This window comes from Antennarius striatus, chromosome 23, assembly GCF_040054535.1.
Source record: "Antennarius striatus isolate MH-2024 chromosome 23, ASM4005453v1, whole genome shotgun sequence".
NCBI classification, from domain to species: domain Eukaryota; kingdom Metazoa; phylum Chordata; class Actinopteri; order Lophiiformes; family Antennariidae; genus Antennarius; species Antennarius striatus.
Window position 1 is genome coordinate 7978115 of NC_090798.1, and position 17741 is coordinate 7995855.

At 41.0% G+C, this 17741-nt stretch overlaps 1 protein-coding gene across 3 annotated transcripts; it reads right to left on the reverse strand.

Annotated features, from left to right (window-relative positions):
* Positions 1-7072: 7072 nt before the first annotated feature.
* Positions 7073-15225, reverse strand: LOC137590577 (carbohydrate sulfotransferase 12-like). Of its 3 annotated transcripts, none has more exons than XM_068308242.1 (6): positions 15142-15225; positions 14745-14855; positions 14293-14459; positions 12610-12747; positions 12206-12507; positions 7073-9247 (listed from the first exon to the last, which is right to left on the reverse strand). In XM_068308242.1, the coding sequence occupies exons 2-6, from the start codon at positions 14848-14850 to the stop codon at positions 9007-9009; spliced, it is 954 nt and encodes a 317-aa protein (XP_068164343.1). In that variant the 5' UTR covers positions 14851-14855; positions 15142-15225; the 3' UTR covers positions 7073-9006. The 3 variants fall into 3 exon arrangements, with proteins under 3 accessions (XP_068164343.1, XP_068164344.1, XP_068164345.1); XM_068308243.1 differs by having other exon boundaries at positions 15195-15223; XM_068308244.1 differs by lacking the exon at positions 14745-14855 and having other exon boundaries at positions 15142-15216.
* Positions 15226-17741: the final 2516 nt, after the last annotated feature.

Genomic DNA, 17741 nt, shown 5'->3' on the forward strand with positions numbered 1-17741 from the left:
CCAATTCGCTTTCTATGAAATACAGACAACAGATAAAAAATGGTTTCTTTGGACCTCCAGATTAGGAGGGCAGATTTGAACATACAAATACGTTAGAGGTGGGTGTTTTTCACAAGTGAATCATGTTGAATATTAGAATGTTCACCACTAAAATGATCTAAGAAATAACTTTGTGTTTATGAGTAATAAAGATGACCAAATGAAATGTATATTGTATGTTTTTATTGCCCGCTGTGGTGATGGTGAGTTACACACACTCTGAAATGATTCTGGCAGATGGAGTCACTGCTCTGTCACCCTGGATAGCTGGCAGGTGGACGGGGTCATCATCGGGGTGTTCAGTTTGTGGGGTAGGGTGTGTTCTCCTCTGATAATGGCAATACTACTATGAAGAACTGGACTGCATCACAAGTCCTCTCAGGAATCATCCTGAGGTGTCATAGACACTGGAAACGGCCTTTCAGCAGGCCTATGGTCATCTCCACCTGGGCTCTCGTCCTGCGGTGAACCCATGTGAAGTTCTATTGGGGACCTGGGTTAGTAAGGGGTCAGCAGCCTCGGTTGGGCAGGGGTAACCCCTGTCCCCCAGAAAACAACCGTCAGACTCCTGTGATGGAAAGTAGATTCATTAGATGATGATGTTTGGGACCTTTATTCCTGATAGGCATAAGCAACATGGGGCACTGGCTGTCTCTGTTGACCCTTTTTTTTTGTTTTAGTTTGTTATTTTTGTGCAGCAAGTGGTTAGAGCTTTGCTCGGGGGAACTTCCAGAACTGTCCAGGTGATTTTCAGCGTGCTGACAATCAACCGGGTCGCTGGGCGTTGCGCTTAATTCATCCTGCCACAACCCTGCATGAAGACTAGGGTTGAAGGAGTTAGTTAGCTATTGGTTAGGCAGTTAGCCAGAGGGATGAGGTTCCAAATTCAAAGCAGCCATTAATCCTGTTGTGCAGTAGTGGGAGATTTTGTCTTTGCTTCTAACTTTGGATTGTTTTTGGTGTATTGGAGTTGTTTGGTGCTGAAGAAAAAAAATAAATAAAAAAAATTGGTAATTAGCCTAGGTGGTCAAACAGGGAAATGGCTTCAATTGAAGACTTTGTTCAGGCTCCATGTGAGGATTTGCTCAACTCTTATAAGAGAGATCAGCTTTTTCAGGTAGCTGAGTATTATAGTGTTGAGGTTTCTAAAAGGATGAATAAAGAGGAGTTGCTGGCCACGCTAAAGACCCAATTGGTAGAGCTAAATATTTTGCCTCCTTTGGGGGAGGGCACAAGTGCTCAGGTGAATGTGACTAGGCTGTCTGATGTAGCTTTGGCTAAGGTCAGTGGACACGGTAAAGTGTTGGCTCCTGCTTTAGCTGGGTTTGGGACTGGCTTGACGTTTGAGCAGCAGAAGGAGCTCTTTCTGCTACAACTCCAGCAGGAACAGAAGAATGCTCTGGAGGTAGAAAAGCTGAGACAGGAGGCCCATATGCGGGAATCTGAACTGGCCCATGTCCAGGCCACGCAAAAATTACAGTTGGAACATTACAAATTGGATCTCATAAGTGAAGGTAAGCTTCGGGCTGAGCTAAACACTGAATGGTCCATTTCACGTGTTCCTCCCGCTATGTCATTTGATGTTGCCGTCAATTTACGGTTAGTTCTGAAATTTAATGATCGGGACCCTGATATTTTCTTTGTGTTATTTGAGCGTTTAGCTGAAGCATGTAATTGGTCTGATGCTGAGCGTACTCTGCTGCTTCAATGTGTGCTCACTGGCAAGGCCCAGGAGGCTTTCTCAGCCTTGAGTGCAACAGACAGTGGTAGCTATCAGTTGGTTAAAGCTGCTGTACTGAAGGCATTTGAGCTAGTACCTGAAGCTTATCGTCAGCGTTTCAGATCATTCAGGAAAGAGAAGCAGTCTTATGCTGAATTTGCTCGCGATTTAGCCGCTGGTGTGTCTCTTCTGATGTAGAAACCTTGGAGGATTTGCAAGAACTGATTTTCCTGGAGCAGTTTAAAAATACTCTGCCTGATCGTGTGGTTACTTACCTAAATGAGCAGAAGGTAAGTAAGGTTTCAGATGCAGCTAAAATGGCTGACGAGTTTGTCTTGACCCATAAAGTTTTTTTTGGTGAGAGCCATGGTCGTGGCGAATCTGGTTGCAGGGCAAGCGTTGTGGGAGCTTTCCCCAGCCGGGCTTTGTCAGAAGGGACGGATAAATTTTCAGCTAAGCCAGATCGCAGTTTGCGGGGTAAGTTGGACCCGAACCGCGTCTGTAATTATTGTTTTTGTAAGGGTCACTGGCGAAATGAGTGTCCAGCATGGAAGAAAAGATCAAAGTCTGGTTATAATTCTTCAAAACCCTCTGGGGCTGCAGCATCACTGCGTGCAGAAGAAAGGGGCCGTGCGATTGCTGCGGTGCAGGCACACACAAAACCTTCTTCCTCAGAAGCGGTGTTTGAGCTTCCGGTTGTGGAGCAAGAACATGCAAAACTTTTGACTAATGAGATTGATCCTGGTTATGCGGCATTTGTGTCGGATGGTTTTGTTTCACTGGTTGGAAGTGATAAGAAAGTACCTGTAACGATACTGACAGACTCAGGGGCACTGGACTCATTTGTTGTGAACTCTGTTTTGCCTTTCTCCCCGGAGACTGATACTGGGACCAGCGTGGATGTCCGGGGAATAGGTTTGACTGTCTTTTCTGCTCTTCTGCATAAACTGACATTGTTTTCAGATCTGGTGAAAGGTGATGTCGCCATGGGAGTGCGCCCTTCTTTGCCTATGGGGGGAGTACAGGTCATCTTAGGGAATGACCTGGCTGGAGATCAAGTGTGGTCTGTTGCACCGGTAATGGTGGACACCCCGACTTCTCAGGTAGAAGTTTTTGACTCTCCCAAAAATCCTCCTATAGCACTACCCACCTGTGCAGTGACACATGCTATGAGTCATGCTGATGGTAGTTCATGTCATGCTGATTCAGATAGGAAAGGAGAGCCTGTGTTTCCTGTGCCTGCTTTCCCCTTGCCTGTATCTTGCAGTGACCTTGTGAAAGAGCAAAAAGAGGATCCCTCGCTTCGGTCACTGTACAACCAAGTTCTTCCAGCTGATGAGGCGGAAAGTGCAGCTCGGGGCTACTTTCTCCAGGACGACCTGTTGGTGACAAAATGGGTTCCCCAGGGGGACTGTATTTTGGGAAATGAAATTGTGCAAGTAGTTTTGCCCTCTGCATTACGTTTTCCTGTCCTTCAGATGGCTCATGATGGCGTAGCTGGTCATTTGGGTGTGAGGAAAACATACATTCGAGTCATTCGACATTTTTACTGGCCACGGTTGAAGAAAGATATTTCAGCCTTCATCAAAACCTACCACACATGTCAATTGACTGGAAAACCAAATCAGGCAATTAAACCTGCCCCTCTGTACCCCATTCCAGTTGCTGAACACCCATTTGAACATCTGATTGTTGACTGCGTTGGCCCTTTGCCACGTTCCAAAGCGGGTAGTAGCTTTTTGCTAACTGTCATGTGTCAGGCTACACGTTATCCTGCTGCTTATCCCCTTAAGAACATCACCACCAGGTCAGTTGTGAAAGCTCTGACACTGTTCATGTCCATTTTTGGTATCCCAAAGGTTGTCCAGTCTGACCAGGGGTCCAATTTCTCGTCAAAGTTGTTTGCAGAAGTGTTAAAACAACTAAATATCAAACATTCACAGTCCAGCACCTACCACGCTCAGAGCCAGGGAACGCTGGAGAGATTCCATCAAACCTTGAAGTCTCTTGTCAGAGCATATTGTACAGAGTTGGACAGAGATTGGGAGGAAGGTTTGCCATGGCTGCTGTTGGTTGCCAGGGAGGTGTCCCAAGAGAGTTTGGGTTTTAGCCCCAATGACCTGGTTTTTGGACATAAAGTTCGAGGCCCTTTAGCATCCCTTCAAAGTGACTGGCAACCTAAACAGGCCCCACAAAACTTCATAGACTACATAAATGCTTTCAGACACCGACTGTATTGTGCGAATAAATTGCCAAGGGATAATCTACAAACAGCTCAAAATAAAATGAAAAGTCTCTATGATCGGCGGGCAGAACGCCGTGAATATTGTCCCGGTGATCAAGTTCTAGCTCTTTTGCCTTTGGTTGATTCCCCTTTCCATGCAAAGTTCTCTGGTCCCTATACTGTGGCCCGAAAAGTGTCGGATCTGAACTATATGATTTCGACCCCTGACCGGAAGAAGTCAATGCAGTTGTGTCATATTAACTTGTTGAAACCCTATTTTTCTCGCTCTGTTGTACCAGGTCCTGGGTTGTTGGTTTCCTCTGCTGCTGCAGGGGCATCATTTGTACATGCACCCCCACCTTCTGATCGTGTGGCAGACGTTGAAGAGGTGTGCATGCCAGATGATGGGATTTTGACAGGACGTCTGAAAAATTCAGAATCTCTTGCCAACCTGGAGATAATGCTGAAGCATTTACCTGAAATGAAACGAACAGAGTTGGTGAATCTGATTAAAGGTTATCCCTGTCTGTTCAGCGATACTCCATCTTGTACTCATCTCATTGAGCATGACATTGATGTGGGAGGGGCCCCACCAGTCAGACAGCGTTTTTATCGCATGTCTCCAGACAAGCGTGAGCAGTTAGAGGTAGAGGTCAACTACATGTTAAAAAACAATATTGCTGAGCCTTGTGCATCTAGTTGGTCTTCCCCTTGCTTACTAGTTAAAAAGCCGGATGGTTCATTTAGACCTTGTACTGATCTGAGGAAAGTGAATAAAGTAACAAAGCCTGACTCTTTCCCACTTCCACGTATGGAGGATTGTGTAGATCAGGTCGGCTCTGCAAAGTTCGTAAGTAAGTTTGACTTGCTCAAAGGTTGCTGGCAGGTGCCTTTGACTCCACGAGCCAGAGAAATTGCAGCATTTATTACACCCAGTGGTTTATACTCTTACACCGTGATGCCGTTCGGTTTGCGAAATGCTCCTGCCACCTTCCAGCGCCTTATGAATAAGGTTGTGTCTGGTCTGAAGGGCTGTGCTGTTTATCTGGATGACGATGTGATTTACAGCGATAATTGGGAAAGTCATCTTCAGCGCATCAGGGCCCTGTTTGACCGTTTGGCCTGGGCATCTCTCACCGTCAACTTGGCAAAATGTGAGTTTGCCAAAGCGACAGTCACCTACCTGGGCAAGGTAGTTGGCCAAGGGCAGGTGCGGCCTGTGAGAGCTAAGGTGTTGGCTGTTGATCAATTTCCTGTGCCGACAACCAAGAAAGAACTGTCCCGGTTCTTGGGTATGGTGGGCTACTACCGGGGGTTTCGTAGAGCTTTATCCACAGTGGTTGCTCCTCTTACATCTCTCCTTAGCCCAAAGGTTAAGTTTGAGTGGTCTCCCCACTGCCAAGAAGCCTTTCAATCTGTCAAGTCTCTGTTATGTTCTGCCCCTGTTTTATCAGCTCCACAGATGGACCGGCCTTTCTCTCTCTATGTGGATGCCAGTAAGGTCGGAGCCGGGGCAGTTCTCATGCAGAAGACTGACAATGGTGCCGGCTGCCCAGTGAGTTTCTTTTCTAGGAAGTTTAACTCGCATCAGTTAAATTATTCGATCGAGAAAGAAGCTCTGGCACTCATCTGAGCACTGAACCATTTTGAGGTTTATGTGGGAGGTGGGATAACACCCTTAGTTGTATATACGGACCACAATCCCCTAACCTTTCTCCACTCGCTCCAAAACCCAAATCAACACCTTATGCGTTGGTGTCTCTTCCTTCGGCCATTCCATTTAGGGAACGGACAACGTGGTGGCTGATGCCATTTCTCGAGCTATGCCTGTTCAATTCCTCATGTTTCCACCATGCAGTGTTTCTTCCTGTCTGTTTTGGCTCTCCTCTCTCTTAAACTGCTTCCTGAGGTTGCTGAGGAGGGTGGTCTCGACGGTCGAGGACAGAGACTGCATGCAGGTCGTGAGATTATTCAGTTGACATAGTAAAATAGGGTAAATGGTTAACCACATATACCAAGGTGTTTTTGTTTGTTCTCAGCCTTCCGAACTGGTTATGGGCTGACCCTTGAAAAGTTATGTTGTAGCGGTGACTTTATTTTGGGGATCCTAGTTAGGTCCCCCATTTTTTAAGGGAGGGGGTGTCACGACCTTGTGCAGTCTGTTTACCTGTCTCTCACTGGTTTGTCTTTGTTGCAGCTACTGGGGGTTGGCTGGTAGGCGGAGCTGTGAGGGAGTGCCTGTAAGGCACGCTATTCTGGGTTGGGCCTGCAGGGCTTTTTAAGGACTGCCCTTTTTGGTCACACGGACACTCTCTCTCTCTCTCTCTCTCTCTCAGCTGGGCCTGCCGCAGCCTCATCAGCCTGATGATCACCCTGTTTGGTTTGTTGCACCTTACAATACAGCTCCACACCATGATTCACGCATCCACACACAGCTAACACTACTGATATCCTTCATACCTACATATGCCATCAGAAGGTTGTTTTTGTTCATTTGTTTTACTTAAATAAAACTAAGTTTGATCGTTATATCTGTGTGAGGCCCTCCTTTTTTGTTGCCAACCTTGAGCCAGGTGGTAACAGCCCGAATATAAGACTGTGTTTTTTGCGTTGAAATAACACTGAAAAAGTGGGGGTCGTGTTACATTCGAGGTCAAGACATTATACCCATTCACAACGCTAGATGGGGCCATATATCTTTAAAGCGAATGCTGAACTTAACTCCCCAGGCAAAAGCGAACCCCTGTCACGAAGAAGAAAAATAAAAATAGCGGTGAGAAGAAAATAGGAGAAGACATTACAGAAAATGGAGAAAAGTAGCGACAATCTGGAGAGAAGTGGGTCGAAGATCGGCCAGGTAAACCGGCAGCTGAGAAGTTATGATGCAAACTTCAAGATGATGGTGAGAAAAGATTTTTTTATTTTTTTTTATTTTTGCAAAAAACATTTAAATCTCATTCAAACATTTTGCAATTTTACATTAGATGAAAGCACTTAAGTGCCTCAGAAGAAGATATTTTGCACAAAAAAAATTCAACCACATTTAACATTTAGAACATTTAGAACATTTTACGTTTTCATTAGATGAAATTTCAAAAACACTAAACACTCAAAAACATTAAACACCAAGAAACAAAGGGAAATACAATATAAAAAATAATGCATTATAACAGGAAGTTTGCAAAAGTGAGGTGGTCATCAATTAAAGTACATAGGACATTTTTGTAACACCAGATGTTCCTAAAGTTATTTAGGTCTTTTGTCAATTTATAGAAACCAAATTCTAGTTTTAAGCGACATCTGATGTTACAGCAAAAAACAGTAGCTGCTTCTTGAACTATGTTGTTTTCAATTCTCCTCTTCCTGGTCACATAATTGCAAGTTTTGCCTCCCCAGAAATAAAATGAGGCAGAGTCTTCAAAACAATTGCAAAGCAGCTGTGAAATATGGTTTCACAGAGTGTAATGTATGGAAATGTACTGTAATTATTTTCTGTATAAAAATCAAATTTGGTGTTCAAAAAGTATTTTTCAAAATTGAGTCTTGAAAAAGAGGGGGTCGTCTTATAATCAGGGTTGTCTTATATTCGGGCCCATGCGGTACTTCTCTGCCACTCCAGACTTTCTCATACAATACCACAATTCCTCTCTGGGCACCCTGTCATAAGCTTTCTCCAGATCTACAGACACAAAGCAGTTCCGTTTGGCCTGCTCTGTACTTCTCTCTTAACATCCTCAAAGCAAATACTGCATATGTAGTACTCTTTTTTTGGCATGAAACCATACTGCTGCTTACAAATGATCACTTCTGCCTACTCTTTCCCATAACTTCACTGTATGGCTCATCAGATTTATTCCTCTGTAGTTGCCACAACTCTGCACATCTCCCTTGTTCTTAAAAATGGGCACCAGCACACTTTTCCTCCATTCCTCAGGCATGTTCTCACTATCTAAGATCCTGTTGAACAACCCAGTCAGAAACTCTACTGCTACCTCTGAGACACTTCCGAACCTCTACAGGTATATCATCAGGCCCGACTGCCTTTCCACTCTTCATCCTCTTCAATGCCCTCCTCACTTCATCCCGACTAATCTTTGCTACTTCCTGGTCCACAGCAGTCACCTCTTCTGGTCTTTGTTTTCTCTCACTTTCCAAGTTCATCAACTCTTCAAAGTACTCTTTCCATCTTCCCATCACACTACTGGCACCTGTCAATAGACTTCCATCCCTATCCTTAATCAACCCAACCTGCTGCACGTCCTTCCCATCTCCGTCTCTCTGTCTTGCCAACATGTATAGATCAGTCTCTCATAAGCTACAAGCAGCTTTATGAATTCTTAACTGTTGAGCCTTTATATTAAATGAGGTCGTTGAGTTCTATGTTCACCTTCTTCTCGAAATGTCTTTATTACCTGTTTGTTGAATTTTTGGTTATTTTTATGCAGAGTAGACAATAGACTCCAAAAAACAATCAAATCTTTCGTCACATCTGTCTACAATTTTGAGAGCCCCAATAATTTTCAGATATTTTATACAAGAAGAAATGTATTATGTCAGTACTTCCGTGATGAAATGGCAGCACATCCGGAGCGTTTATCCGACTCTTGCCTTTAAGTCCGCTGGGATAGACTTGAGCAACGCACGTGACCTGCAAAATCAGAGGAAGAGGCTCGAAAAATGAATGAATGAATGTCAGTGCTTTTCAAACTGGACCACATTAGACAATGACTGAGACAATTCAGATCATGATTTAGATCAGTAAACCTAGCATACGACAGATCAGACAAACCACTGTTATGTCACCCACACTTATTGCTGAAGAATACAATATTATTTTATTTTCATGTGTAAATGTTTAAGATGGCATGGGGCATATTCTCATTATTCTTGTGATAATCTGAAAACAATGGTTTAGAATTGAAGACTCTTCTATTTCGATCCTAGCCTCAGTAAGTGCTGTTAGCCCAGTGTCACAAATTGTGTTTTCCACCCTCACTGTCTATGTCCAAATATCATCTACATCTTAACTTTCAAGCAATTCAACAGGCTTTGGGTAGCCAAAAAGTTTGAAGTCCATCTCATATATTTGGTACAGCTTTCTCCTGTCCTCAATGGGCACTGGTTTGAACCAGGCTGATACAACATCTTTGGTAGTCACATTTATATAGGCAGGAGGAAGCTTAATGTCATTGTCCAGCTTTAATATCCTCAGGAAATGTTCAGCATCCTCTGAAAGAGTCTCCTGATGACCAATAAAATCATACCTGAGAATGAAAACAAACCAAAATTAGCCAACAGGTTCAACAAGGACAAAAGGATTAAGTTGTTTTAGCATTGACTTCCCTGTACTTTGTGTCTGTTCATTGCACAGTCCAACAACTTTGCAGTTTACAGTCAATGTCCTGAATTAATTTAGCCTATACTATATGAAACCCCACTGGACTTAAATATTATCAGAAAGGGAGACAAATAAAGAAGAATTAGCCTACAATGAGAATCCAAAGCTGTTTCAAATCAATCCACTGGACTTAAAGAGAGTTTCTTGAAGACGTTTCACCTCTCGTCCAAGAGGCTTTTTCAGTTCTAATTGAGGTTGGTCTTGTCCCAGCTTACTAAAACTGTGAGGTGTCGTCAGTGCTATTCATATTCCAATGACCATTGTCAAAACTTGTCTGGCTCCTCAACAATGGTTGAAGGGGGTGCCAGGGGGTGTCAACAGGGGTCATTGAAATGCAATTTTCACCGAGCCTTTGTTTACTAATGGCAGAGTTCATTTTACCTCAATAAAGTAGTGCATCCCTGGGATGCGCTTCAAAAAAACGTGTGCATCCCAGCATGACGTTTACGCATCGCAAAAGTAATAGCAGAATATGTGGCAGAAGTCGTATACAAGGATTGAGTTTTGCCTATGATATAATATAAAAACTACAAACTATTAATTTAAAGGATTTTATTAATAAAGACGTGATAACTTTGAGTAAAAACAAAAAAAGCTTAATATTACATATTATTTTTATCAAAATGTTAGAGCCTGGTGGTCATACTTAAGAAAAAGAGTTTTAGAAATAAAGATGTAATACAGTTGTTGTTTTTTCACTTTTGCTTTTCACTCAATAGCTTTCTTTGCCTTTAATTGATATGTTCTCCTTTGGACACTGGATCAAGCTGAAAGAGCCTTCTCCAGACATTTTTTTAAGCTGCACCCTCATTCTTTTGTCTTGGGTGCTGACATTTAGCCGTGCCTCACCCATGGAAACAATCTCGTCAATTACGGTACAAATGTTCAGATTTCTGCTGGTTTTTGTTTTGCTTCTTCTGCATCGTTATCCATAGTTATCCACAGTAATATCTATGTATTTTTCTTCATTAACTTTTGATTATATTGAAGAAAGCACTCATCACTGTTATTTTTTCCAATTTTTGTATCTTTTTCACAGACATGGTGATAATGTAAGACTAACTCCTCCTTCTCTCACTGCAGTGTAAAACAAACAGATGTGTTGGCATTTGGTCAATTTTAATAAGACTGAATGACACAGGTGACAAGAAATTTGTGCGCGATTAAAACATAATGGCAATTTCCAGATTCAAAATTTAAGTGGACAAATGGATAAATTGTGAATATTTTTGTTGAATGGAATACATTGCAAAAAAAGGTAGCATCGGTTTTTTAAAGTGTTTAAAGCTTGTGTCCCAGGGATGTCTGTTGTCTGATGATCGTGTGTATCAAAGATGCAAAGACGCACACTAACGAGAACACTGTAATGGGTGTCATTAGTATGAGACACTCCATCTGAGTTAATCTGCTGAGTCGTTCTTATAGGGAGTTTCGAAAGAACCTGATTATAAATAGGCGAAAGGTGAGTCGCAGACCACCCCCTCATTCAGAGATGGCTTCTCAACTTTGACATAGATGGCTTCTTTCCCTCCTTTCTCAAACCATCTGTCCTCCGTGTCCAAAATCTGAACATTGTCATCTTGAAATGAGTGTTCCTATTCCTTGAGGTGAAGGAAGACTGCTGAGTCCTGTACTGATGAATTGGCTCTTCTGTGTTGAGCCATGCACTTGTGGAGTGGTTGTTTAGTTGTTTATGTAGACATCTGAGCATTTCTTGTTACATTTAACTGCATAAACCAAGTTGTGATGTAGTCTTTTGGGTGGACCAGATTTTGTCTCAGGGTGTTGCTTGGCTTAAACTAAACAGGAATCTGGTGTTTGTTAAAAATCCTCCTCAATTTTTCAGACACTCCAGACACATATGGAATCACTATGTTACTACACCAGTTTTCTTTCTCCATCCTCACTGGGTTGTTCTCTTTTTTGGATCTTGTGTGAGCTTTCACAAAGGTCCAGTCAAGATATCCACAAGTTTTCAGTGCCCCTTTCAGGTGTTTGCGTTTTATGTCTGGTCTTTAGTACTGTTGGGTAACTTGTTGGCTCTGTTTTTTGGGGTCATGATGACTCCAAGCTTGTGCTCCAGTAGCTGCTGAGAGTCAAAAAGTTGGTACTGGTCCGTGTGTGAGGGTTTCCGGTATGCTCCAACGCTCAGACTTTTGTCATCTCCTATGCAGACCTCACAAACCAAACAGGGCAAATGATGTCCTTTACATCCTCCCTGGTAAACTTGATGTTGCTGTTCACCGAGTTAATGTGTTGGGTGAAAGGTTGCAGCTGGTGGATTTTGATCTTGACCCATGTGTCGTCCATGTAACAGAACCAATGCCTCGGTGTTGCTCCATTGAACAAGGTCTTCAAAAAACTTTATTAAAGTCCACTGGATTCATTTAAACAGATTTGGATAACCTGGATAACTGAAAACCTACACAGACATCTTAGAATGAGAAACCTAAATGGGAGAACTTTTAGAAAGAAGAGTTTGATCCAGGCAAATGGATATCCAGTTCAAATTTACTGAACATGTAGTTCAGTTTCAGATTCAAGCCTTACTGTAAAACTGCATAGATAGACTACAGTATATGAAGATACAATATTTATGAAAGTACAGTACTTAAGAAGTACTTAACAATTTTTTGGTTAGGGTCACCCATTGCTTCACTGTGGTAGCAAATATTTGAAAATTAAATAATCAGTGAAAAAAATCCAGACAGTAATCAATATTCACAGTAATAATTTGTCTTCTACAATATTCATACATGAATACAGTCTTTAAGAAAGACAGAAATTATATCTACATCTACAGCCCTTAATGTAATAGCCTTACTTTATGAGGCAAGGATAGCACAGTTGGTACATCGGGCGCCAGTGGTCATCAAATGGTTTCCTTGTTTCTGGATCAATCAGGTACTGTATGAAGTTGTGAAATGATGGGAAGACACCAGATGCGAGCACCTCATCCTCTTTCTCTGCTGGATTTGACTGGTTGGCATACTTCTTCAGGAGGAGCCGACCATATCGTTCATAGAATGACTTCTCATACCCTTGCAACTTATTTCGATAGGCTGAGATGAGACGAACAAATGGATCACGGACAAACACGAACTTTCTGTAGTGCTTCAGCTTTGCCTGTAAACAACAGATGTACATCAATCTTCTGCACCACACTAATTCTTGTCTCACTGAATTTTCCAAGCTGAGTGAATTTTAAACATCATGGAAAAAACTGACCTTGAACTCATTTCTCGAGTTTCCTCCCAGGAATTTTAACTTTGGGTCCACATGGACCCTTTTAAAAGACATGGGGTCTCGATATGGCTCACCATGTCTGAGGATAAGCATGAATCTCTTCCAGGTTGTACAAGCTACCTATTAAGCACAGAATCAGCAGTTTGAGATTGTAATTTCCATACGTCTTGAAAGACAGAGAGAGAAAGAGGGAGAGAGATTTGATTTGAATGATTTAGACACTTTTACGAACCTATGGTGTGTCAAAGGTGTCTTATGTTCTGTATTAAATGAGGAACTCATGTTCAGTCAGTTTGGTTTAATTCAAGTATATTTTGCCCACATTTCATAGAGATTTTCTTGAAGTGTGTGTTTGTGTTCTCTTTGATGTTGTTAATGTGACTATCTTGTTACATTAACAAGATAGTCGCTGTGGCGATCCCTGAAGGGAAAAGCCGAAAGGAAAAGAAGAAGAATGTAACTATCTTGTAATACCGACTTCATGAATAGATGTGACATTAAAAATCAAGAGAGAGAGAGTGACAGGCTTTCTAATTTTTAAAATCACATTTATTCATAAAGTCGATATTGCAAGATAGTCACGTTGACACAAAATCCATGAAATTCACGCAAAGAGAAAGTAAAACTTCAAAAACACTATGTGAAATGTTGGAACATGAGCTAAATATATATGTGAATTCAAACAACACTGACTGAACACAAGTTCCTCAATTAAACGAACATAAGACACCTTTGATAAATCCTAGGTTCATAAAGGTGTCTAAATCATTCATAGCTCTAAAGTACCTAAAATTGATTCTGATTAGAGAGAAAGAGATTGATTTGATTTTTAAAATCACGCTTGTTCATGAAGTTGATATTACAAGACAGTCACGCTGACACAAAATCCAAGAGATTCACATAAAAAGGATTTTCAATAATATTTTTGTGTCAAAATGATTATTTTGTCATTTGACATTTATGAAAAAACATGTTAACAAATCTTTCTCTCTCTTTCTCTCTCTCTCTCTCTCTCTCTCTCTCTCTCTCTCTCTCTCTCTCTCTCTCTCCTCTTTTGAATTTTGTGACAATGTGATTATTTTGTAATTTGACTTATGAATAAATTTATGTTAAAAATCAAAATCTCTTTTCCTCTGTCATGTGTCTAAATCATTCATAGCTCTAAAATAGTTAAAATTGATTCTGATTAGAGAGAGAGAGAGAGAGAGAGAAAGGGTGAGAAAAGGAGAGATTGATTTGATTTTTAAAGTCTAGTTTATGAATAAAGTCGATATTACGAGATAGTCACGTTGACACAGAAGCCAAGAGAGATTCACGCAAAGAGGAACTCACACTTCAAAAACACATTATATGAAATGTACTGTATAAGCAATAGATATGTGAATTAATCCAAACACTGACTAAACACAAGTTCCTCACTTAACATGGAACATAAGACATCTTTGACACACCATTGGTTCGTAAAAGTGTCTAAATCATTCATGGCTCTGAAATAGTTAAGACAGAGATAGCGAGAGAGAGAGAGAGAGAGAGAGAGAGAGAGAGAGAGAGAGAGAGAGAGAGAGACCATAAAATAATGACAGATGTTTGTTAACACTGGTGAATGACATTCTTTAGTGTCACATTGTGTTGAACATGTGTGGTGTCTCTTGATGTCTTCATCACCTTGGGAATATAACAGTAGAGGATGCCATGATTGTCATCCACAATGATGTGGTGCAGGTGCCTTTTTTCAACAGCTTCCACACTGTAGTTTTTAGGAAAGTCCTCGACACTATCACACATTTTTCTTAGATGTTCCTTTCTCTGTTCTTGCAGCTGATGGATTTTTTCTGTAATAATGAAATAAGCAGGATGTGTTAAGTACCAATTTAGAATTTATTATTTTATTCAGGCAGTCCTCTTTCAATTTAGTTGATATTATGACAAAAAAGTTAATATACGACAAAATAATACACCTAAGAAATGAAAAAACAAACAAACGTTTAATTGTTGTGGTCACAGCTCCACTCTCAAATTATCCACCATATAATTCCTGAACAATATCACAAAATATATGTTTTCCTAACAAAAGGAACCATTGGTATTTCGGTTTACATGAAATGCACACATTTTACCTGTATTTAGTTGTAACATGTCCAGGTGGTAGAGGGCCAACATGATGACAGAGAAGAGTCCCATAAATCCAAGGAAACAAAGCTGTAATCTTGCACATACTGCCATGAAAGCTGGAGTTATAGAATATCAGCCATTGTCAGTGAATCAAAAACAGTAAAAGTACCGTCTGAATATCTGAAAGGTTAAAGAAATTTTTGGGATCTGTGGCCTCAGCCAAAACATTTACTTTACATAGTAGAATGTGGATTCATGAGTCCAGAATCCGCAATGAAATTTCAACTGACATTTAAAAGGTTACTTTTTAATGCGCTCCAAAAATGTTAACCAGTTATACATATATTATCTGCACTTGGACAATAAGGATGCACTATTAGCCCCCAGTACCTTAACACCTACCTTGCTTTAAATTTCTTTAATAGATGATCTGATTCTGAAAGAAAACTACTGACCTGTACCTCAGTACAATGGATACAATTTCCATCCTACTAAGTTATGAACTTTACTAATGTAATATGAAGAGCTAGATGTTAGAAAAGTAAACATTGCAATGCAAATATTTGCTAATGTAATATGAAGAGCTAGATGTTAGAAAAGTAAACATTGCAAAGTAAATATCAATTATAGATAAGTGCAAACATTGATTTAGGTTCCCTTCCTTCATATCCTGAGCTGTCTGCAGTGCAATAAACAAATGTTAAGTGAGTTAAGTGCCAGTGCTGTTTGGGTTCATTGTTTTGCAACCTATTTTGCTGCTGCATTTGGGCCTCTCTACAGAGAAGCACTCATTGAAGCTTCATCTACTGAAGAACACCAGAGGATTCTGACCCTTGTTCAGTAGGCTTTGGATACTCCACTTGAATGTTTGTTTTACATCCAAGGGGGAGAAAATGTACTGTTTTCAGGGGAATGTAGAAATCCACTGGTGAGTTGGGTAACGCAGTAGTCTACATTTATTTATTCAGTTTATTTTCTTCTTTCTAGACATGTTATTACAACAGATTTTACTTTCATCATTGTAGAAACATCAGCAACATCACCCGAAAAGAAAAAAAAGGGTTGACGGGTAGAAGCCATTGGCTTGTGAAGTTCCCGTCCCCTAAATCAACAACATCTCTCTCATTACAGCACATTGTCAATTAATACATACTTTGCATGTCACAAATCAAATTCAATTATTTTATTCTGATACGCTGTTGTTTTGATCCATCCATTTAGTCCAATAGGCGTGCGTCTTTGCTCACCCAGTCATAACATCTTGCAAGTGCCCAATTTCTGCACAGAGGTTGTAGTGACACTTGTTTCACAGAATTAACAACATGAAGTTTATCTCGCCAAAACAGTGCAGTCCTTTAACCATCATTTGCGTCAGAAATATAACCTTGCAAAATCTTGTTTTTAAATGCTTTTTTAAAGGCAGTTAGAGTTCCCACACTCCTAATTTCATAATCCAGTCTATTCCAAAGTTTGACACCAGTGAACGTACAAATGCTTTGTTTTCTCTTAGTTGGTAATTGGATTCATTAATCTGTATTTGTGATTGTATATTTTAAGGTACATTGTTATTGGCTGTTTTATACATAAGTTGTACAGTTTTATAGCTTATGATGTCATGTATTTTCAGTAGTTTAGATTTAATAAATAATTGGTTTGTATGAGCTCTATAATGTTCATTGTGAATAATTCCCAAGGCTCTTTTCTGGGTCAATAATAAGGGTTGCAAGCCACTTTTATATGTGTTTATATGCAAGATTAGTGTACAATATATTATATGGAGCGCCTTTTGATTTAGGAATTTTTGAGTTCTCCAGAGTATGGATGCACTTCTGGCTAACTTTATTTGCAGTTGTCTTAGGTGAGGTTTCCAATTTAGCATCTCGTCAATAATCACTCCTAGCATTTTAAATTCATTAACCCGTTCAATGTTTATATCATTCACCCTAATATTAATTTTGTGTTTGCAGCTTTTCTTCCCAAATAACATGTAATTAGTTTTTGTAGGTTCAAGGAATGTAGCCGCAGGAGGACACAAGCCAGTGTCTTATTGTGCCGGTCCCAAGCCCGGATAAATACAGAGGGTTGCGTCAGGAAGGGCATCCGGCGTAAAACTTTTGCCAAATCAAAGATGCGAATCAAACCTATGACTTCCATACCGGATCGGTCGAGGCCCGGGTTAACAACGACCGCCATCGGCGCTGTTGACCTACAGGGCGCCGGTGGAAATTGGATTACTGTTGGTCGAAGAAGGAGAGGAGGAAAGTGCGTTCGCACGAAGAAAGAGAAGAGGAACACCAAGAGTATAGGACTGAGAGTAGGGACGTTGAATGTTGGAACTATGACAGGAAAAGGTAGAGAGTTGGTTGACATGATGCAGAGGAGGAAGGTAGACATACAGTGTGTCCAGGAGACCAGGTGGAAAGGTAGCAAGGCTAGAAGTTTAGGAGCAGGGTTCAAGTTGTTCTATCATGGTGTAGATGGGAAGAGAAATGGAGTAGGAGTTATCTTGAAGGAGGAGTTTGTTAGGAATGTCCTGGAGGTAAAAAGAGTGTCAGATAGAGTGATGAGTCTGAAGCTAGAAATAGAAGGTGTGATGTTCAATGTTGTTAGCGGGTATGCTCCACAGGTAGGATGTGAGCTGGAGGAGAAGGAGAAATTCTGGTCGGACTTTGATGAAGTGATGCAGAGCATAGCTAGAAGTGAGAGAGTTGTCATTGGAGCAGACTTCAATGGACATGTTGGTGCAGGAAACAGAGGTGATGAGGAGGTGATGGGCAGGTTTGGTATCCAGGAGAGGAACGCAGAAGGACAGATGGTAGTTGACTTTGCAAAAAGGATGGAAATGGCTGTAGTGAATACTTTCTTCCAGAAGAGGCAGGAACATAGAGTGACCTATAAGAGTGGTGGTAGGAGCACACAGGTAGACTACATCTTGTGTAGACGGTGTAACCTGAAGGAGATCAGTGACTGTAAAGTAGTGGTAGGTGAGAGTGTAGCCAAAC

Coding starts and splice junctions, on each gene's coding strand:
- LOC137590577 (XM_068308242.1), bottom strand. CDS start 14,850: ATGGCAGTATGTGCAAGATTACAGCTTTGTTTCCTTGGATTTATGGGA. Junction 14,460..14,744: donor CATGTTACAACTAAATACAG/GTAAAATGTGTG, acceptor TCATTATTACAG/AAAAAATCCATCAGCTGCAA. Junction 12,748..14,292: donor TCTACTGTTATATTCCCAAG/GTGATGAAGACA, acceptor TGTGCTTAATAG/GTAGCTTGTACAACCTGGAA.